Source organism: Paralichthys olivaceus, chromosome 11 (assembly GCF_024713975.1).
Source record: "Paralichthys olivaceus isolate ysfri-2021 chromosome 11, ASM2471397v2, whole genome shotgun sequence".
Lineage (NCBI taxonomy): Eukaryota > Metazoa > Chordata > Actinopteri > Pleuronectiformes > Paralichthyidae > Paralichthys > Paralichthys olivaceus.
In genome coordinates, this window is record NC_091103.1 from 22656646 (window position 1) to 22680842 (window position 24197).

General features: G+C 41.7%; 1 protein-coding gene across 1 annotated transcript in view; it reads right to left on the minus strand.

The window, feature by feature from the left end:
- The window catches only part of maml2 (mastermind like transcriptional coactivator 2), a 40957-nt gene extending 16935 nt beyond the window's left edge, over positions 1-24022 (minus strand). Inside the window, exon 1 of the mRNA XM_020087935.2 lies at positions 22760-24022. Coding sequence (XP_019943494.1) covers positions 22760-23170 — 411 coding nt within the window. The 5' untranslated portion in view covers positions 23171-24022. The remainder of the gene's footprint in view (positions 1-22759) is intronic.
- Positions 24023-24197: the final 175 nt, after the last annotated feature.

The window sequence follows — 24197 nt, forward strand, 5'->3', positions numbered from 1 at the left end:
CAGCAACTCTGGGTTCTGGTTTTTTTTGTTTGACTATGACATTACTCCAAAATAAAATAAGTGCTTAGGTGAAACCAAGACATAAAAATGAGGCCAGGACATAAACTGCTCAATGATTTTTCTCGCTCTACTAAAAAACAAACCCCTTGTCTAACCCATCTAAAGCTCGACAAGCATGTTTGTAGCCTTAAAAGGCCATTGCCACACAACTGCAAGCACCTTTCCCTAGTAACTGTCAAACACAGGGCCTGCCTCCGGTAATGCCACAGGAAAAGGCCCATAAGCAGGGAACAAGTTCCCTTCCTGTTTTCAAAGACGATTCCTATGGCATGCAGAGCCGTTTCCTGCTTGCTAGGCTTATTTCACCATCTCAAACATCTGGCTGCTCTTCAGCATGCAGCTGCAGCACGGTGAGAGCCAACAGTGCCACTGCTGAGTTGAGAAACACAGTCGTTCCAGTAATATCTCTGGACACAACAAAGAAAACCAACGTCTAACTTCACTAGGTTATGAAAGGCTTCCTTATAATGTGAACTGTTCAGGATCTGCAGTAATTATTGATGAAATAACCTGTAATTGTGCTCAGGGGTGGAAGTAATGACATATCTTTCACTCTTGATTCTGTATCAAATAGCTTTTTTGTGTGTACTTGTACTTTGTGGGTACTTTTAAAACATTTACTTTGCTCTTTTAACTCAAGGGGAAATACAAAAGTGACATTGTGATTAACTTTTTGAGCCAAATCCGCAGCAGCAGTAGAGCAGAAGTGGCCCCACCCGCCAAAAACATCCGGTGATGTCGTGTGACCAACAGGTGCATGCTGGGTCTGCAGCTAAATTATTGATGGTGAAACCTTCGACTTTTATGTTCACCTATACCTTCAGCCAGGAGTGCGCCACCTCTCTGCTGTTTGGGAAAACACAGAACTCATTCAGCTCAGTGTCCAAACTCGGAGGAGCAGAATGGAGTAGTAGTATTTCACAGAGGGAATGAATAAGCAGTGACGTTGGATTTAGAGCAGATTGTGCAGAACTCACAATAGCGACATTTACAGAGGAGAACAGCTTTCATGTTGCCTAAGAACAGTTTCTGTGTTTGCAGCCATTGTGGAGTTTGTGTTTTTGATGCGTCTCTTAATTTTCTGCTCCTTTAAGCGGAAGCTATTTGATTTATGTAGCTTAATATTGCTAAAGAAAGTCAAACACTGACCTGCTGTGGGATCCACAGGCTGCAAAGGGCCTGACTGGAATGTATTGGTTGTTTTCTGTGTGGTTTTCATGGGGGAACAGCGGATATGGAAGAAAATACCAATGTATATACACCTGCCAGCCTAAAGATGTTTTATCATCCAAAGACTGTTAGATGTAAAGTTAACATGACAGCTGCTCAAAAAAGTGAAGCCAAAGTTTCTCAATCACTCCCTAGTGGCTGGCTGCAGTATTTTTCATAAACCCTGCCTCCATCATGTTAGCAAACTAAGAAGAACACATCAGGCAATTTTTTCTCAAAGATAGTTTTTGTAATTTGACGTATTTCTTTTCACACTGATACATTTCCAAGTGCAAATTTGTCTGTTTCTGGTAACAAGTTGAAACATCATGATTGACAGCAGAGCTTGACTTGTGATTGGTTGAGAGCATGTATTGGCAGGGCCTTGTTTCCACCCCCTTCACAACACAACTGTGCAGACTCTGGCTCCAAATGACATCATTGGTGCAAGATAGTATCGTTTATATTTTGGCTTCATTTCTGGATATTTATTTACAGTTTATGTTACCAACATATATATTTTTTTACACCATCTCTTCTTGTGTACTATTTACTCAGAGTACATTTTAACTGACTGACTTTGCATTTTTATCAGTTTTACATGTACTTGAGTAAAATTTAAGCAACAGTACTTTTGCAGTTCCAAATCAGGAAACAATATTCAATATCTGATAGGATTGCAGCAAAGTGCTCTTTAGCCGCATCGCCGTGGCGATTTCCCACTGAAACAAGGATCCATTTTATATCCCATGAGAAACCTGGGCTGAGTGGTTAATGCTGTGCTAATGCTGCTTCACTGAGCCAGGTCTTGATAAGCCTCATGCTTTCAGAGAGGAGAACACATTTAGTGTTTTAAACCGCTTCAGTGGAGGAAGCTTGGAAAGATCCACTGGTTGAAAACGGCGCACTTGTTGAGTTTTGTCATCTCTCTCAGGCTTCTCTTTAATTACACACTCACGCATGAGGACGGGCGAGCAGTCGTACTAATCTGCCCTCACGCTCTGAAACAATCCTCCACTGGTTCTGTTGGAAAAGGGACTGCTGCAGCGAGAAAGTCAGAAGAAAAACATAAGTGAGTGGGAAGCTTTATTTGACTCCCACTCCTATCAGTCCTGACATTCCAAATAAGGTCTGTGTAGACCAGCATTCGCAAGAGACCGACACAGAAAACACTGCAGAGCTCTCACCGACGCCAACCAAGGAAAAGTGTGCGTGGAGGGAGGAAGGGAGGGACAGAGGGGGGCATTGGGGGGATTGTGGAGCAGAAAATATGTGACCTCTAAAAATTTATCATCAGCCTGACATTTCCCAGAAGGACAAAAACAAAACACCACATGATACTGATACATCTTAGATATTAGTTGAGTATCGCCATCTATGAAAAACAAACAATTCAGGTCAATTCAAAACCTTCTGCCTTGGTTCAGAATAGCTGTGGTCTAAGAAACAATTGGCTCTCACTCTGTTGAAAACAGGAAACTCATGGGAATCATCTGGTGGAGCTCTAAATTAATAGCTACACAATACAGTTTGCACTGAGCCAGCTCCAACATTTCTAGGAGGTAACTTTCAGATTTGAACACCAAGAAATCATGAAAACATGTTCATGGTTAACAGCACATATTAAATTCACTAGCAAAACACAAATAAAGGGAAAACATTGAGTTTGAAGTACAGTGCATGCTTCTTCCTGTGTGAGTTTTTATTTTTATTTTTAAATTCACTTAATCAATATTTTTATAATAACATTGAACCAGATTATTATTGGAAGGGAGCACGGAGCTAACTGCTCCAAGGCTAATGCTCTCGTCATGTGAAAGAAAGTTAAGAAAAGAAAATCCCAGATCTACCAGTTTATCCAGATCCACTCTGAACACGTAAGCGGTTCTTCCTTGTGTCATGTCAAAAATATTCCTGGCTATCAGTTGAGCGATTTTTGCATAATTCTGCCAATTTACAAACAGAGCTACAAATGCCAATTAAAACACTAGAATGGCAGGGAGTAGAGCATCACTCTGCCAAGGCCCAACAGTCCCCTTTATTTCAATCAAAGAAACCAGTCCCCTGATTATCAAGATCCATGAACTATAATGGTGGAAATGTCAAAAAACGTCCTGTAAGCCATGTAATGGCTTCTTCCCTGACCCACACACTTCCACTAAGGTAATCCGTCCACTAGTTTTTGTGTAATGCTGCCTTACATCAGACAAACACACACACACACACCCAGATGAAAACATAACCTCCTTGCCTTGTATTGAACCTCGGAGAATAAAATCTATCTCATTGTCCTGGTTGCAGCACATTTACAGTCTCACCACTCTCGACATCCTTAAGCTCAAGAACCAGATGTTTTTTGGATGTTGAGACCAAAACTGAGATAAAAGAGACGAAAACTTAAATTAGTCAGGTGACAGAAAGCCTATTTGAAATGATAATGATTTTGAGTGAATGGACTATTTTATAAATACATTGGCTACTTTATCTTAATGTCACATGTCATCACAGTGTCAGTTCTGCACTTTAGTGGTCAAAAACTGATTACGCTTCAACTTTTATTTGTCGCTTCCTGATACCTTAACATCTGCATTTTGGCAACAGAACCCTCTTCTCTATTGCTGCCACCATTCTAAATGTATGGTAGTATTTGTTTCACACTAAACTGCTGCGTATTGTCTTGCGAATATGAATTAAAAAAACATTTTTGAGGGTTTGCCTAAATTTCATTCCCATGGAGCCCTGCAGGTACTGAGCTCACAACTGTCAGGGCAAGCGGTGGCTCTCACAGTGGCAGGGAGAGTTCAAGGTTGCAGCAGAGCTTGTGTCTCTGAGCAAGTTCGTGCATGTAGGCAGCTCTCGGTGTGCGTGTCAGTGTGTGTGTGTGTGTGTGTGTGAACTGACGCTTTAGGTCTTTTTGCATGTCGCAGCTGGTGAGAGCCAGAGACACAGTGTGCTCTCAGGTAATCTGTCCAAGTGGAAAAAAACGACTTTCCCATAACGTGATCATTGACACACATTCAAAGTTAAGGGGAAAACACAAAGCAACCGCTGTTATTTCTGACTGTTGGAAGATTTGTTTTACTCATCAAGGCAGTTATCTCTAAGCGTGCAATCCCATCGCCGAATAGGTCACAGCAGTTCAAAGCAGGTCCTAGGTAACGTGGCATCTGGTCAAGAGAACTTCTGATCCATAGCTTGGAAATAGACAAACTGTTCTTAATGGTGAGCATTATGTCCGTGATTTAACATGCATGTCCCAATTCTGCTACTGCCAAGACATATAATCATTCCTACATTGCTAAATTCCTTTTACCTCGTTAAATATATTAAATTCAAAAACACAATGAAAAATACAATTCTGCTTCAACTTCAATTAACTTCTGCTGACAAAAAAACTGTAGAACTAAAAGAACTAGACGAGCAACCAGGGAGTGCCAAGGCCCAACTGTGCCCTTATGAAACCACATTCAAATTCACTAGACAAATTTAACGTGCTCTTTCCTGACTTATGCTGTGACCTTCCAATGGGTTAGCATAATCACATGGAGACAAACAATCTGATATGAAAACATAGCACATAATATATATAAGTATACGACACATAAACTGAATGGACGGTGAACCCTCAAAATTCAGAGAAAGAAAGCTGCTCAGGCGAGGAACTCATAGCCAAGTGGCAGCATCTGTTTAAGAGGAGTGAGCAGAGAGCAGAATCTGGCCGAGCTCCCTCTGCCTGTTCTGTAGAAATGGGCCTTGGAACAACAAACCAGGCAGAGACTGTCGTATAGCAGATGAACCAGCAGATCGCACATGATAGCAGAAGATGAAGAGATTGGAGTGAGAATAAAAATACGTTTATCGATCTCATCTCAAGTTATACACGAGGCAGAGCAAAGTAGGCATGTTGGAGAAGTGTGAATGACACAATAACAAAACCTGTGGCATTGCGTCATTTATAGTTTAAAATGCAGTTTGGTAGAAACGCCATTCAAGCAAAAGCGACATCTTCCTTTAGTGCCAACGTGACAAGATTCAGTTTTATCACCTTATACATTCTGCTGCTGTCATATCAAATTATACCCTGTTGGGTCGAGGGGGCTGCACACATGGAACTATCTGCATCTTCCATCCCAGGATATGATGTTTGGTCTGGGTAGAAGAGATTATCCTGCCTGCTTATGTGAATTTCACAGCTCAACTGGCAAGACGTTCCTTCACTTGCTAGACAGCTGTTTTTTCCCCTCTCGTTTTGACTACCTCAGGCAAAACAGATGAGCCTGGTGACTCAAACCTCAGCCAAGGCAGCATAACAGAGGGGAGAAATCCTTCTTACCAAGGGCATTAATTCACCAGGAATGATGATGAAGACAAACACCGATAAACACGAGTGTCGAGTATGTTAATCATTCAGTTGATCAGAAATGATAGACTAGAAATATGTGCACTCAGTGACCCACTTAAGTGACTGTTTAACCACCACATGTTCAATTACAGTAAAACAAATATCTGAGGTGAACGTATAACTTTTACGGTAACAAGGACAAACAGCGTCATTGACGGAAAAGCCCACAAAACCGAGCAGAACCGCCAATGGCAACAGATGTTCCAGGCCTGCACATGTGGCCCTGAAGTCTGAGTCAACCCAGCGGCTCCAGCTCCAACTCTCTGTGCCTGTACAATCTACAGTGTAGATGGTGAGAGTCACTTTTAAGGCAGCCTTTGTCCGAAGGAAGCTACATCATCACGTTCTTCAGGTTTTACAGCGGCTGTCGCTGCTAGTTTCACATGTGAAGCACCCACATGTAAAACTAATTATGAGACATGAACTCCAGAAAATGACTGGAAAACTGGGTCTGGATATTCTCTGCACTTTGCCTTTAGCGTATGAAGAACGCAGAAGGAGACTGTCAGAGTCAGACGTGTTCATGACTACAGGAAAATCTCCAGAGCGGTAAATGGAGGCGTGTTGCCTGGGTAGAGCAGCAGGAGCCAGGACATAATTTCTTGCAGCAGAGATCCCGCGTTTTTGTTTACAGCTCTTATCACCAAAAGCTCTTGAATCTCGTCGTCTTTCCAAGTTGACATCTTCGTCTGCATCTTCTACGTGTACGGCATGTCTATTTCATCCTGAAATATTTGTATCCTTTTTATTTAATTTTCATGTCATCAATTGACCCACGCGATCACGGTGAATTCTCCCGCCAGACAGAATCCTGCTGTCCTACATGGTGTCACTCTGACATTCTCCACAGATTTTGTATCGGGGTTTTGGCAAGAAAAGTCAGAAGAATGACTGACTAGCATTTTTGCATTGTCACTTGCAGTTTGGAAAATTTCAGGAGATTATCCGGAGTTCATTTCATGTCAGGGAGCATCAAGACTGAAATTATAACATTATGAGGTTTTGATTTGTTACATTTTGGAAACAAACAAACTCACATACATTTCACACCAAACTAAAGGGCTTACAGTATTAAATTCATATTAAGTGCTAAAACTGAGGATCAAGATATTGACAACCTACATGTATTTCAGTACAAGCATTAAACATGATATGTAACTGCTTCAGGGAGCTACTCGAAACCAAGTGGGGGAAGTGAAGTTGGGAAAGCATGGACCTATATTAATTTATTTGACCATGCCTGTATGCAACTGAACCACAGAACACCATGCTGCTAGGTTATGGCATAAAAAGACTGGCTTTGTTGCCGGATGTGGGAAAAACATCCAATAGACTCTAAAAAAAGCACAGGAAGGAAACTGGGGGTGGGGTGGCAGTGAGTAGCAATGGGGGTGTGGTGGTGGTGCAGAGTGGGAGTGAGAAAGGAATGTTCTCTTCACTCTCTCTTTCTTCGTCTTGTTATCATGCATACACACACATAATAACCCCACTTTCCCACTAACAGCTATGAAAAGAATGCAGCATCACAGTTTTTCACCATACGCAGGATGACAGCAGAATGCGTCCTTACTTGCTCGCCGATCAATAGTCATCTCAACTCTGTCCGAACGATAATAATAATTATTACCGTTGTTATATTCTTTCATTTTACTCACCTCAGTGAATTCAGTTTTGTTTGGTCTCATGTGCTGCATGTGTCCTTCTTGGGAGCGACTGACACCATAGGAAATTGATGGGGAAGAGTTGAATAATTCATTAATTAATAATCATTGGCAGCACTTGACCTAACGCATGATTCCCCTTCTGATGCCAGAAAGCATATGCTACATCCATACTAATGTTTTGGAGTTAAGATGGCGTTTTAATCTCTGTCCAGGAGCGTTTTAGCTCCATATCAGAAGTAATCTTCGTCTGTACATAATAAAATAACACAATGATTCAAGTGCAATGGGCAAGTGCATGCCGGTGTAAACAGGAAGCAGATTTTCCTCTCTGCAGCTACATGTTGCTTAGTTGCAAAAATGACTAAAAATGAGGAACAGAAATGGTGAAAAGATCATGGATTTCATTGCATGGACCGACAAAGAGGTGGAACTCTGACTGACACTATATGTGTTAAAGCGGAGCCAGCGACATTTCCACTACATTATAGTTTCAAGTTTGTTTTAAGGATCAATGTCACTGTAGAATAGCTTAAATCTGAATTTATTCTGCTGTAGATTACTCAATGTTGCATTCACATTTGATCTGGTTTATAATGATAATGTGTATACAAGTTGCTGCCATATAGTTGTAGGATTCACCTCCTTTATTGCCATGAAACTTAGTTTCACCTTCTGGAAGCAACACCTGGCTGACACGCTTTCTACTTTTTCCAACTCAGAGGAGCAAAGTAACTAAGAATTAGGAACAATTTCTATAAGAACCTGTGTGCAAAGAACTTTCAGGGAGAGGAAGACACTGAAAATAAAGGGCCTCATTAAGATGGAAGGAATTCCCTCCTTTAACTTCCCCTTTTATATTATGGCTTTCACTTTGAGCTAAAAACCATAGAGAACAAAACCATGGAAAGCTTTCCCGCACAACAGGAAACACCATGAACTACAATCTCAAAAACATGAAAAAACAATAGTCCTTAACATAATAATTATATCTATAGTAAATCTATATGTGATAAAATATCATATTACAGTGGTTTCAATCTCTCTAGATACTCAGTGCACTTATCTGAACCTCTGGATCACTCTCATGCAGCAAGTATGACTAAGTAAAACATGAGGGACTAATACATCATCACATCCATCACATGGGAAAGACTCTACTCCCATCTGCTCATCACTTTCCTCACACTGTCCATTACTGAAGCTTCTCTCACCGCCTCTGTCTGAAATACTTGGTTCCAGCTCCTGTCTCTTTAAGGCCCAATTAAGCCCAGCCTGCTCTGATTGGTCAGCTGCCTCACTCTGTTGTGATTGGTCAACCGCGTCCAGCATGAGTAGGAAATGTCGGCCTCCGCTCTCGCTTTACCTGGTTTTGTTTCAGACAAGCTGCTCGGAGTGCAATTTGAAAGTGTGAGGCATTGGGATGTCACAAGTCATCTCAATAATTCAGGATTTCTGGCCGGACTATGCCAAGCTGAGAGGAGCTCCTTTTATTTGGGCTTTTTAACTTTGCAGAAGTATTATACTCACAAAATAACAATATAAGAACATTTGAAAATGAATCGCAGGTCTCCTTGAACATACCTTGAACTAGACATAGTATATTTAAAATCAAAAAGGTGATCAACACTAATTCACAAATCCATTTCATGTCTGTGCCATAACAGGCTGACATTGATGTAAGCACTTTATGTCACTGCAGGCCTGCTTCCTGCTACGAGCAGACTGCAGATGATTGGACAGGGCAGACAGGGACCAAAGATCTTCCCCTGGTTTCACCTCTCTGTCGATGCAACAGCAGTGTCTGTGTACCTCTGGGCAAGGTGGAGAGAGAGCAGGCGCCAGAGCATAGCTCAGCACCGTGACACCTCACCACAGTTGAGCACTAACGCAAACATTCCAGCTGCCACTCCTCAACCTTACTGGCAGAGTCGCGGCGAGAAACAAGAACCATCTATGTTCCTCCTCTGGACCCATATCTGATGCCCGGCACAGGCTGGTCTAGACGTCGGAAACACATGAATTAGGATTTTAACAGTTGTGGAATTTGGAGGCTTATATAGAACAGGTACATATATATTTTGTACTGAAACATTTGCTGACAGCCAGAATATTATGGTTGATTTATATTATTATTATTGTGGAATGATTTAGTGGCTCTCTAATATTTCTACCTCTTATTATCGCAAAGGCCTTTGAATTACGAGATTTTACCATTTTATTTAAACTTTCACAATTAAATTGCTAATTCTAATATCCTCTTTACAAACTTTCTCTGCAACAACGATGCCATAATGGTCACCTATCGCCTCTACCTGACTGTACAGCCAGTCACAAATGCCACAGTTGAGCTGTTTTCAGACATACACTGAACTCCGAAGATCCTCCGCCATTTCTCCAGAGTGTATGTGTTAACGCAAATGTCCGAATGAGCGCCTCGAGAGTTTCGGTGTACTCTCTCTCCTAGAATAAAGTCTGCATAAAGTGGCAGAAGGCGATGTGAGAACACAGCAGGAGATCCCCCGCTGGATTCCCCCAGAGTAAGTGGAGGGTTGATGTCACTTCTATGAGGCACCAGACACAAAACAAAAATTAAACAAATATCTCAAAGACAAAATATGTCAAGTGAGTCTGTGGTGATTAGAGCCAATGCCGTTGCCGATAAACAAGATCATGTGATCCCCTAAGCCAAATTAAAGGTTCAGGGTGTAGAATTGAGTGACATCTAGTGGTGAAGTTGCATGTTGCAGCTGAACACCCCTTACCTCACCCTCCCCTTCCAAACATGAAGGAGAACCTGTGGTAGCTTTAGTTGTCATAAAAACTCAAAAGATGTTCAGATTGTACACTTGAGTTTGACTTTAAAAAACATGGTGCACTATTGAAGTATTTAAATATAAAGGGCCCATTCTAGGGTAAAGAAAACAAATTAGTGAAAACATAACTAGTATTATTTTATATTCAATCCCTGCCAGTAGATCCTTTTCATCTAAATCTTACTCACTGAACCTTTAAATTGGTTGCTGTTGTGAACATATCTGAGCAGAGAAACCCCACCTGCATGTGCATGTGTGAAAGGCAAACTCCAATTCTCCGGAGATCCACAATAGGGCTTGTCTGAAACAAAGAAACCTTAATAAGAAAGCCAACATTACAAAAACTGATGCAGAAAAATAATGTGCTAACTGCCAGACACATGCTTGAGCAATTTGTTAACAGCTAACAAGCTAACAGTTTAGAAAGACTATCCATTACTTTATCTGGAGGTAAAACAGAAAGTGAACCCACAGAGAAAACTGTGTGTGCAACTTAGGGCAAGTATGGTAGGTAAAACTATGTATGATGAATGTTTACAACCATCTGTTTGCCTCTGTTTTCTGCTTCACATTTTGCAGTACTTCCAGATAAATCCATCTTCAAATCCAAAAGAAAAACATCCTCGTATCTATACTACAACTCTTTAAAATGTCCAGTGAAATCCAAACTACTGATATTTTAATCGGTTATTTAAAGCCCGGGTCGAGGTAGACAGCAAACCAAAAAAAGTCCATATATTAAAACAAGCAGTGACAGACAACACAAAAGATATAATGACACAGTAAACAGACTAATATACAGAACAGACACGGAAACAAATGATAAAAATGATGGGAAATAAAATGTTAAAAACAACTCTTCAATCCCTCCCCAGTAGTTTATTACACCTCTTTAAACTTGTCTTTCTTCCTCAAAATCACATATTCAAAAGGTTGGTCAATAAAAAAGTCCCCTCATGGTCTTAAAATGGCTCAAATGTAATTCTACACCTTCCTTCCTCATATGGTGACTGGAATCAATGCTAATGTGGCCCTGCCGCTGCTGCCCGTCTGCCCACCCTCACAGCACCACATGCAGCTGAGAAGTCTTTTCAGCTACTAAGCCACACCCCTAGGGGGCATGATTGGTTTCTTAGATTTGTGACATCACAAACGCTGGCTGTGAACATTCAGTATTTGTTTACTGTGATGTTTCAGTGGAAAAACTCCATGTTGTTTACTGCTTATTTTGCTTATAATGTCACACAAGGTAGAAGGGGACATGTTATCATGTTTATAAACTTAATTTTCACAGGAGGGGGACTTAAGAATATTTTTAAACAATATTTTATATTGTTTATATCAGCAGAGTGCTCCATAATTACTTCCACCAAGGAGGTTATGTTTTCACCCTTGTCTGTTTGTTTGTCGGTGGTTTGTTTGTTAACAGGATTAAGCAAAAACTACTGGACAGATTACCACCAAACTTGGTGGAAGGATGTGGTATGGGTCAAAAAAAGGATTCATTTAAATTTTGTAAACATTGATTTCCCAGATAATAATTAATGGAGGTTGATGAAAAGAATCGTATATTTCAGGGACTGAGTGCCAGATCCCCCCCCAAAAAATCCAGATCAAATGAATTTAAATGCTGTTTCATTAAGGGAGTGTTGGTCCTTGGCGGAGATATGCAGTCTTCTGAGAGCCCTTCTTTCTATTTGTTTAAAATGCTTTATCATATAAAAGGCCTATGTAAAAAAACTTGATTTTCACCAGAGGGTTTTAGATTGTTTAAATCAGCTGTTTGCTTCAGATTGAGTTTTTAACACAACCCTTGAAGCTTGTAGATAAAATCCTGCCACACAGCAGTGGAATGATTTAACTACTCAGTGATCTGAGAAATAAAAACATTTCACCCACAAATATTCGGTGCAGTCAAGTTGACAACACTGAAAGGTTATCATTTTTGATAAAGTACCAGCACTGACTCAGTAGTTTAACTGTAATTCACATATTGGTGTTAACAATGGGAGTGCATTCACCTTGTGTGCTTTTTTGCCAGATATTGTTCTTGTCACTGCTGAGGCAGAGAGAGGGGTTTGCATATTAAAGAGAAAAAAGATGAAGCAAAGGAGATGTCAAGGACTAGACACAAAAAAAACTGTAACGCATACTTATGCTGAATTTCCTATGAGCTCCTTAAGTTTGTTTCTAAAACAACGCCGGCAACATTTAAGACATGCAAACGTTCCCTATATCAATTAGGTTTGTGACTTTCACCTTTCGTACATTTCACGTATGTAATATTCCCCGGAGGACAAGAGCAGAACGTTACCACGATGCAAATGGAGTTGAACTATGACTTCGACCCCAGAGCACAGGAGCGGGAGGGAGGGAGAGAGAGAAGAGAGGGAGCGAAGGGAGGAGAAGAAAAAGTGAATGCTTGTGCCTCTTTTCAGCACTCCGCAACTCTGGAGCCTGGGAACTTCTGCAGCTTGGCCTGGCTCTGAGAAATATCCTGAGCTGTAATGTAAACATGTCTGAACTCTGATCTAGCGTGCCCCTCCCCTCCACTACCCTTTCCCCTCCCCTCCTCCCAGTTTAACCCAGCGCTCTGTGCTCGGGGTTTGCCAGTGACATCAGGAGCCCACTTTCTCATTTCCTGAGCAGGGTAATGACCCTAGGGAGAATAGGCCGTTTGAAGTCCTGCAAATAAAGCTGCTTTGCTCTGAACCCAATTGTTCCCCGGCAAGAGGAGCGAGATTGGCTGATTTAATTCGCGGTTTGAATGGTTTTGTGTGATAAATAGACCTCGTAATGAACCTATAAACCCGCGGCAGAAGGCTGGAGTGTAGCTTCTTCGGAGAGGTGAGTACAAGGGATGTTGGGTGTGCACGCCGTGACACATACACAGTGAGTGGACATCCACACCCAGTTCTCCTGAGGCAACTGTGATAATCAGATCTGTTTACGACATCAACCGCACAAGTCCAGGAAACTCTGACATATCAGGTGGCTGATTGGATTGTCAGATAAGTGTGAGAACAGTTATAGATAAGCTCCTGTGTGTGCAAGCACACAACTGCTCCGGTTCAAAACAAAACCTGAATACCTCAAGGTAAAATGCAACATGAACACAAAAACACAAGCCTCGTATACTATTATTATTATTATTTTGTTTCTTTGTGCAGATAATTTTGTTTTAAAACACAAAAATATCTCTGTCCAAACGAGAACCAAAAAAATCATGAGAATAATGCGAAACTTGTAATGTAGAGCTAGCTCTAATAACCAAATGTGGAGAAACTGGTATATAGACGCCATTGTTGTGGTTGTTTCTGGTGCATGCTCTTCACACAAAGCAACAGGGGGAATTCCCAAAGTAAATTGCGATGTCATTGATTCCCAAAAGCTCCATTTTACATGTAGCCATACATGGAAAGTTTTTGTAAGATTTGCAGTTGCAGTGAGTTAAACGGTTTTAACACGTGGAGGCGAGGCCCAAACGCAGAGGGAAAATATTCATTTTGCTGCATTAGTGTGGACGGGGCATAAAACACACACCTTTATCACTGGGTTACAACAGACTGTATTTTAAAGATCTTGTCCTTAAATAAACAAGTAAGCTAAGTTTTGCTCATGTTTTGTTTTGTCCCCTGAATTCAGCTTCCATGCACGGCACATAAAATACACCTGAACATGCTTCTTCCCACAGGGTTCCAGTTTCAGCGCCGGGTAGCAAAGCACTTGTGGAAAGACACTCTGAGGCTCTAACACCACCCCCCCCACCCCCCCTCCCGTCTTTTTCCTCACACACAATCCTGCCCTCTCTTCAATTAAGTCAAGCAGGAAAAACCTGACAAACCTCAAAGAGCTCTCTCAGCAGAAGAAATCGCATCAGGCATGAACGGATACCTCGACAAGGCCCCTCTGAAGATATAGATGTACCAGAGCATGGTCCTTTTCCTTCTTCTTCCCTCACATATATACTTTTTGTGTTCACATTGCAAATGATGAAAAGCAATGAAGAACCCTATTTCCGGGATGAATTTATTATCTACAATGAGTACTAATATATTAGTCCGCCTAAAATTCCCCACTGACTGCAGTATAGCACAGATGATGTTTTTTGTGTCTTGAGGTCCACGTAATGCTTTAAAATTCAGACAAAGTGCTGGCAACAACGGGAAGCATGCTGAAAGCACAAATCAACAACAAAGGGATACAGTGGGGACTCTCTAATCCAAACCCCTCGGGAATGGAGGTATTTCAACCCAGAGAAATGTTCCGTTGGATGAAACGCTGAATACTGGGGTAATTCATATTCATTCAAACATGAAACAAGTATCTGCACATAGTCACAGGAGTCTGCTGCAGAATATAATTTGCGGTTGGAGGAAACAGTTGTGCACCATTTTTCCAGGTCATTTTCAAATTTTAGGTGAATTTATCGTATTTCAAGTTTTAGATCCGTATTATTGACAGATATAAGGCTCCTGGATGACTACAAGTAAAATGCAAGAAAAAACTTTACTTATACTAGTTTCATAGACCACACTTTGTTCTTTTTGTTCAGTTAACAACTAGGATGTCAAACACCCACACCAAGGTCAGACAGTGCACTTGTGAAACCATATCTAAATATTTATTTGGATGTGATCCAAATTGCACAAAATATCGGTCCCCTAAACATGTCCATAAATCCATCAATTATTGTCATTTACTAAAAAAAAAAACTTGGATCCCCCTGATCTGGATCTGAACCTAAATGTAATGATATCTTCTCTGACCCATATCAGAACCTTCCAGTTTTGTAGTAATGCGTCCTTTAGTGTTTGTACAATCTTGCTAACTAAAAAACAAAGAAACACATTTTCAGAAGGAAGATTACCAAAACCTGCCTTGTCCAATATCATGTTTTCAGTTTCGATAAATGAATCAACCCTTTTAACCCAAGACACGTCACATCATTGTTGTCTTTTAATCTTTTGAGAATAAACAATGCGAAACAGATATACACAACCTATTATTCATTACTACACAGACTATAAATGAGCCCATTCAGCACATAAACACAACAAAGCCTGTACCTCCAGGGACGAGAAGCTGCAAGGCTGATGTTGATCATGTATTTTCCACAACGCTCATGTCGGAAGGTAGAGCTGTTACCTTGCAAGCTCATCTGGACACCGCGGACCACAACCAAGGACAGAATTTGGATACGATCTACGGCCAGAGGTTCCACTACAACTGCAAGTTAAATTGACTCTACAGATGAGGCTGTTAGATGCTCATACAGCAGCAGCAAAGACCCGTGGGCCCACCTGGACCGTCAGGGGCCTGCGTTCCTCTGAGCATGTTCCCACTTATATTGTATCATTCCCTTGAAGACTGAGGATGAGATGGGTCTGCTACATGATTTCGGCAGCACTCTTCAAAGACAGATACAGCCTTACCATCCCATAGACTGCTGAATAAAACATGAGGCAAGCGCAACGGGGTGGGTTGTGCGTGTGTGCGTGTGTGTGTTATGTGAGAGAAAGAGAGAGACAGGTGGAGGGTTGGATGTGTGGGAAAGTGGGAAGAGGGCGGGATGGGCTGCTCCTCAAAAACACTACTAGAGATACTGTATATACAGAGCAGACGATCCATGAAGGCTTTTGATTTGACACACATCCTCACTGCCCCGCTGAGCGTCTGGAAGCTGCCGTCGTCCTCATGTTCTTCTCTTCTGTCTTATTATCATGTGTGTGGTCTATTTTTTTGTACTTTGTCTTTTCTGGATTAATCTAAATCATTGCAGAAAAGAACGAGAGCTTGCTCGTGTCAGAAGGCAGCAAATACAAATCTTGCCAGGTACAGAGATGTCCCAGATTCAGGGAGCATTATTTCCAACACGCCGCTGTGACACCACATTTGCTGAGTCTCATCTTCCAGGAGAAATTACACTGGAGTTTTTTTATCCTTCCGCCGACATAACATTAAATTAACATTGAATAACATTAATTCCGGAGGCAATAAACATATACTGATTTATTCAATCAACATGGACATCAAATAAATACAATTGCAGTTTAGATATTATTAGTTTCAGTTTCAGTCTAAATATTTTCTTTTCCAGACTAATACGAAGTCACTGTGACCTTTGACCATTTAACAGCTCATCTTTGTGACCAAGTGATAACTGATCAAAACTTGAAGAAATACCTTTAAAGGCAGACTTGAGATATCATGTTCAAGACGCTAAAAACGTGTTGTGACATGGACCTTTGACCTTTCACTGCCCAAATCTGATCAATTGCTCCGTGACCCTAAATGATCATTTGTGCCAAATTTTAAAAGATTCTCCCAAGGCATTCTTAAGATAACACGTTCACAAGGCAAAGAATGTCCCAGGGACCTTGACCTTTGACTTGCTAGATATCATGTTCACAAAATGGGACGGATTGATGAACGGTCGGACCACTTAAATATATAGAAATGCAAGTACATTGCATGAATAGATACTGATACAGTTCAAATCAATGGGAGTTTGATAGTGATCCTGGACTGGACTGACAGAGAAGTGTTTGTGCTAAACAAGGCTTTTAAGTTGACATTTTTACTGATTACTTTATTGACTGACATAACTTCCACTAAGCTTGAATTGTAAATCAGTTGTCCTGAGCAGCCAGTGTCTCATAGGTCTTTTCTGGGAAAAATCCACTGGTGCACAGGAAGTGATACATAATTTCTGGCATTGACAGCGTTGTTTGGAGCCTGGTAGTCAACAACAGCTACCATGGCTGGACTGACATGGAAAAATCCACAGTTTAAGCCTGTGGAGGTGGTGAGAAGCAGCAGCTGCTTCGGACTAAAGATGTCCTCAAAATCAACAAACTAGATTTGCTAGGAAAACCATTTAGAATGTGTTTGTTGCCATCATGACACTGAATATTATTAAAGCTGCAGTTTACATGTATGAAAACAAAGTCTCTATAATATCTTTACTAAGCCTATTCATTAACTGAAAAGGATTGAAAAATAAAGCCCCTCTGAGAAATGACAGTCGGCGATGAACTTTGTTTTGTGCCACCTGAAAAAAAACAGAAAGTAAAGCTTATTGAAGCCTGTGCCCTGCTCTCCCTGGAGGACATAGCAATCATGATCACAAAATTTGTGTCACTAAGTTGTTTATAGCGCATGTTCTCTGATGTTATCATAAAACTGTGTTTACTGGGGAATAGAGATGTTCATTTCATGCACGATTTAGCCTGAGGATGATACAGTAGCTACCGACAAAGTCAAAATCAACATACTGTCCAAACAACTGTCCTGCCGAGGCAGTCATTTCCTGGAAACTGACAGGTCGTGTGTGTGTGTGTGTGTGTGTGTGTGATATTAACCTACCATTTACCTCTCCCTGATATTCAGACCCTGTCTACGTAGATCTGTCACTAACATTTTATGACTTGTCCTTGGATATGACTGTGGTCTGTCCGGAACATGATCTCTGTAAATCTGGCTGATGTTAAGTACAAATAGGTGTTTTCACGTTTCTCAAGGCAAAACGTAACCAGGCTCATTTCCATTTATATCAGAAGAAACAACACAGAAACTGCTATGACTTGTTTTTTTGATCCATGTCCCAACTACTTACATGGTGGAGGCAAGGTTTATGCTGCAGCCAGCCACCAGGGGCCAATCAAGATGATTTGGCTTTACTTTTGAGGAGTTACCATGTCGACCATCTTTATGTATGATGCCTGAAAATACTCAGGAAGTACTTGAGTAAATACTTTAAAAATTGATTATTTACTGAGAGAGCATCTTGAAATGACTGCTTACTTGAATCACATTCAACATAAATCATCATTTAGATCTTTAAATACTAAAATCTTTTAATCTAAGGAGTTTGCAGCATTAGCACAAAGCACTATTATATTCTCAATATACTCACCATCCATCAGTGTGCACAGTTGACAAACATCCTTTTGAAACTATCACAATGACTAAACCATATTGGAAAACATTCTGAAAACAGAATAATGTGAAATGTAATAGATTCTAAATGTTGTTACTAAAACATTTAAATAAAAGATGACAGTCTGGATGTATATTCTACACTAAAATATACACTATACATAAGCAGAATTGGATTGTGACTGTGTTTAAACCATATCTTTGAATGATGACTAATCCGAAATAGAAGGAGGAGATTAACAGTTGGCTTTACACAGTATATACGGAGGCCCATCTTAATGTCTTTTAATCAGAGCACTAGAAGACGCTCGACTCATCTCACAGCTACAGTCTACACACAATGAGACAAGCTTAATCACATCAGGCTTACAGTGTAGCCGCGCTGTCAATAAACAGCACCCACAGCGATCCCACTCCCCACTAAAGGGGGACTTAACGTAATTCAGCATTCAGATCAACTGACAGCCAGCGATCCCGAAAAGAAAAACTTCAGCCTTCCCAGGACAACATGGTAGCGATCTGTGGGCTGAACATGGATCCGCGCTGCATCCTCTGGGCTGGGTAAAGCTGAGGGCCTCACTGTGGGTGGCCCCTGTGGACCTGGGCTAATTGTTTCACATCACAGCCGAGCGGGGCTGAGCTCAGACCACCGGCAGCTCTGATTCAGGCGGTTCAACAGCCAAACAGGGGATGCCAGGAAACACTTACAGCGCACACCCCACCCCACGCACTCGCACTCACACACACATGAACACGCACTTCACCCATCATACATGACCACAGGAGAGTACAAGGAAATTCTTTCTCTCCGCGCTGTTCGAGTGTAGCTGTCGATCCACTAGACAGCTGGAAACTGTTGTTACACCCCAAAGATGAAGAGTTCAGGGGCAGTACTCGTGTGACAATGGTTGAACAAAATGGAGCTACAATAAGGAAAACGTTGCACAAATATTTTGAAATAAGAAAAAAGTATCTTAGAGCTTTTAAAGCTCAGTGATTACTCTTTTTTTTAACTCTGCCTGTTTATCTGCACTTGTTTGTTTGTCAGCAGGATGACACAAAAACTACAGGACGGAGTACCACACAATTTGGTGGAAGTATGTAGCATTGGTCAGGAAAGAAACCATTGAATTCCTTTTACTTTCTTTAACATTGTGAGATGGTCGATTTCCTCAGAGAATACTTCATGGATCTTGATGAAAATCAATGGGACTGATATTTATGAGTGTGTCCAAGTTGGTTCAGATGCAAATAAAAATTCCGGTCTAATGAATTTAAAATGTGGTTTCATATGGGAACTGTTGTCGAAGGTATGAGCCCTCTCACTGCACTTGTACTTGTTAGTTGGATAAGAGGTGGTCTATGAAACTAGAAAAGTATTTTCTTGTATTTTACATTTAGTTATAGATGCGTCTATGATATGGATCTAAAATTTGAAAATGACCATGGAAAATGCTGCACAGATTCCCTCAACTGCAAATTAGCTCCTGCAGCAGAGTTTTGTAGCCAGGACAACCAGGGTGGACATATGCACTCTTTTCACTGCTACTCCAGTTAAACATGCAGTGGAGTGGCTCCCAGAATTTTGGCTCCTGACCCCAATAAATCCCAAAGGGAAAAAAAAGCCTTAATTAGGGCAGAGTCTGAAAAGAAAGCCCAATTTTTGTAGCAGAAAGTTATTTTTATTTCCTTTCCTGTTAATCATCTTTCAACCTCTCTGATTCATCTTGTGACCTTCTGCGGGGGAGGTCCTGAGACTAAGTTGGGAACATCTGATCTGCCATCAAAAGTGCAACTGACTGGAGCTGCCAATTTTTAATCATTTGGCCAAGGTGCTGCAATCGGGCCAAACTAACACATGATGCTCAAGAGTATTTTGGGCATCTTACAGAGAGCGACAGGAAACAATACGGGGAGAGGAAAAAGGAGGATAAACGCCTCAAAACTGCGGACACTGCAGCTGCGTAGTTTAAAGTTTTAGACCTCTGGATGACCGAGGTGCATCATGCTCCAGCTTTGAGAAGGAGCTGGTGCCATGTGGACTACACATAGATTCAGTAGTAGGGGAAAAAACAACAGGCAAACACTTCATCAGCATACAGAGCACTTTGAGCACTCGCCGCTTCAGGCCAACAGTTCTAGGATCTGTCACTAGTACAAGACTGGGAAATAACAAAATCCTCCAAGTGCACACAGGACTGTTAATCACCAGGCGTCCCGTGCCTACTGCTTTTTTCAAGGCCTGTTTGACTTTAAGTAAACACGTGCAGGAAATGTATTCAGTGGCTCTAAACATTTATATGGGGGCCTTGTGCTTCAAACTGTTTCATGGCCAGCACATCTTTCAGGAAGGTGCTTAGTGAGCCATTTGTTAAACGCGTGATAATAGGGCATGACAATGCATGGCATGCTACATGCAGCAGGGCTATATCAGGCTTATGTTTGTTAAGCCTTTAGTTTCTGTGCTCACTATCTGTGTCGTTGATAGACAATGTAACATGGCTGCCGGATCCGGATCTGATGAAACTGAACGTCTGTACATTGTAATACAGGGCTAATGTTTTCCACTCTGTGACCTATATTTCTGTGGTGAATGCTTCCTCTGATACAGGTATGAAGGGAAAGATTGAAAGTTTAAATCTAAATCTCAATCTAAAACGGAATACCCAACAAGCTTTCGACGAGTTCACGCGAGCATTAAGGAAAATCACTTCATGAGTGGCTGGATAAGTGAGCTCTCGTCTCTCCTTCCTTCGCATTTCTCCAATTTCATCTAAGAGAATATCCTTTGTTAATCTGCTCTCAATGAGCGCTGTTGTTAAGTGCTGCTCACTCCGCACTCCCAGCCAGTCATAATCCATTGTGTTGTTTGCCCCTCGCTTGGTGTACATTTCCATCGCAAATTCCAATGTGAACAGTCAATAACACGCACAGATGTGGCCATTGTAGAAGCCTCACTTTTTTTTTTTTAATTCAGAAGAATGCACTATGGTGAATTACAGCTGCACCCCAGGAAATATTTGGAGACAAGCGTTTCACTGTGCTTAAAAGCCCGAAATGATATAAAAATACATCTTTTCAAAGAATTTCGGTTAGAGGAGTTATTCTAATTTTTACACATTTTAAATCAATTCATGAAAGAATTGGATAGAAGCTGTACAACTGCACCGATGGCGGGTTTCTGCAGTTGCTGCTGTTCTGCTTCACCCAATGATCAAGAAAAAAAAAAACATATTAACCTCAGGGTTGAAATAAACATGTACGCCAGGACTTCATTTCCTCCTCACCATCTTGCTGTACTCATCAGTTTTGTAGAACACGCTACTCCAGAGTCAACATCAGTAAAAATGAAACAGTACATGATAATGATGTTCCCTGACCTCCTTTAGACAGTTAAGTATAATACATGATGTTGTTGTCTCCTGCCTCCCATCTTTGTTCCACAGCTGTACTGTACATAACAGCATGAAAACCAAACACGTCAGAAGCCATAAAGCTAAACTGCACTTCATATCAACCCCGTAAGTTATAGCAAATGCGCTTTTCTTGTATGTTAAGAGTCTCAATCGTTGCACAGGCAGATACAGTTGCTTGACATGTAGCAGGAGTGTGTCCCATGCCCAGTTCCAGTGATGACAATAAATGAACTGACGGAACAATCATTGCTGTCCTTTTATGGCCACGCTGGAAAAAATATATGACATTGTTTATTTTTCCATTCGGCATCTCAAGCAAATCCAGAGCAGGAACATCTGCAATCTTTCACCCTTCTGACGTTGGAGTGAAACGCTGCTTGGGAAATAATTCATATGCTGAACTCCCTGGTGCCCAATGAAGGAAAACAACAAAATAAATCTCCCCTCTGCACTGACGGTGCCCTTAATGTATGCCATACAGGAAGTCAGCACCAGCAGAACATTCAAACTGCACCGACACAGTTTATTCTAATACTTTACTCTGGGGATTCTCTGACTTTACAAAATGAGCCTTGAAACGACTGGAAATAAAATCACACAGCTTTTAACTTAATATACGAGATCTCTCAAACACCAAAAAAAACCCTCTTTGAGAAACACTTTTGATGACTAATGTGACACATAAAGTAAACTGAATAATCTGCACTGCACAAAGGAGATGACTGTGCATATCAAAGGAGCCACAGAATGCACCCATGGTTCCATCGCATGCACAGGCGAGATGTTGACATGGTTTTTTTTTTTGCAACAAATGCAAAAACAACATCCCTGTGGCCCAATGACCCCAAAACCATTTCCTCTGAATGGATTGCTTTGCAAACAAGCTTTTTGATACTGTAGCATCCCATCTACTTCAAGGGCCACTTCAATCAGTGAAATCAGGGACCCAGATTTGACATATTCTGGTTTTTAATCCTGCCTGCTGTGCCACTGGGTTTGATTGTCCTGTAAATTTGGACCAGGTCTTATGTCTTTGTTCTTCACTGCACAGTGATTTGAACAGTGAAGTGCAGCTCTCGAACACACTGATCAAATACAATGCAAGAAAAAAGACTTGTGATTGGCATGACCAGAGTTTAGCTCGTATCCAAGTTTGAGCAGAAGTTGGCACATCACCACATGTCACAGGAGCCATAACATCACAATCATCATCATCATCATTATTGATACCTTCCCCATCCCCCCAAAACTCACCGCTATGCGCGTAGAGATCTTCTGCTCGCCCTCGGTACCTTTCTGCTCCCCGTTGGACCTGCTGTACTCCGGAGGTTGCTGGTTCGACCCCCGGCCGCCCTTCGTCTTGCGGTTCCCGGGCCCCTGGTGGACTATGTTGAGCAGGTGAAGCGTGCTCTCATGCTCCCGGTCGGAGCTCTCGGCCTGACCCCTCTGGTAGCGGTTCTCGCAGGTGGAGTGGTGCCGCCTGCACAGCTCGATGCGGGCGCGCAGACGCTCCACGATGGCGTTGTGCAGCTGTGGCACCGCCGACCCTCTGGATGTGGCCACCACCGGCCCGTTGGCGACCCCGCCGGGCATGCTTCCTAAACCGACACCCAGCATGGGTACGAATGGCCCCGAAGCGGACTGAGCGGGGGTCGCCTCTCCCATACCCGCGGGTCCACGACAAGTTTAGCAGCTGAGGTCCACTGAGCGTAAAATGGACCACAGTGCGGACATGGACGAAAACAATGCGTATGGACTCGGCTATGGTGCCATGTGGAAAAGAAAATGGACTGTGCGCACAAACTCACTGGAGCGATACTTTGCGCAATTATCTCCTGAAGCTTATAATAATGATGTAAGAGATAAAAAAAAACTCTCTCCTATAAAGTGAGATAAGGTCAGAATGAAGTCACAACATGCTCCACATTTTAAAAAGTCCCAGTGTTGGAGAATTTCATTAGTGATTTCCTCCTCTGGGGTGTCACTGTGTCAGCTTATAATTAAAACTGTAATGATTTACAAACACGCAAAGCTGCTGGATTCACAGCTGGAATGAATCCGCTCGACCTCTGCGCACAGATAAATTATATTCAAAATGAGCCCCAATGGTCACATCCCTGGCACATTTCACTTTATCTCCAATGTGCCACACTTTATTAAAACAGACCCCCGAAGAAAACCGCTCAAAAAAAACACAAAGGCTGTCGATGATGAATTCAAAGTGAACGCACGAAAAGCACTTAAAGTTCGAGACTCACGGCATTTTTGTGCGTAAAAAGGAAGCGAGTCCCCTTTTCTCTCGGCGTCTTTCTCCTTCCATCCGGATGAGGAGGATCTGATCGCGAAAAAAAATCACAAGTCACCAAGCGAAACGCAAAGAGACGCTGTACAAACCGATAGAGATCCGTCTGAAATAGTCCATTGACAAGCGTTTGTCCGTGTGGTGCACCGAGGCAATAGAGGAGCCACTACACACACTCTCTCACACACACACACACACACTCTCACACACTCTCACACACACAGACCCTCATTGTATGAACATTCCTCCTTTGACATGATACACTCACATGAGAAGAGCTGGGTGCAAACGCACACTCTGGTGGAGAGAAGGGGGACTGACCTGCAAAAAGGAAATAACATTATGATAGTTATTGATAATAGTTGTCTCTCCTCTCTCCCCCTTTTTGTC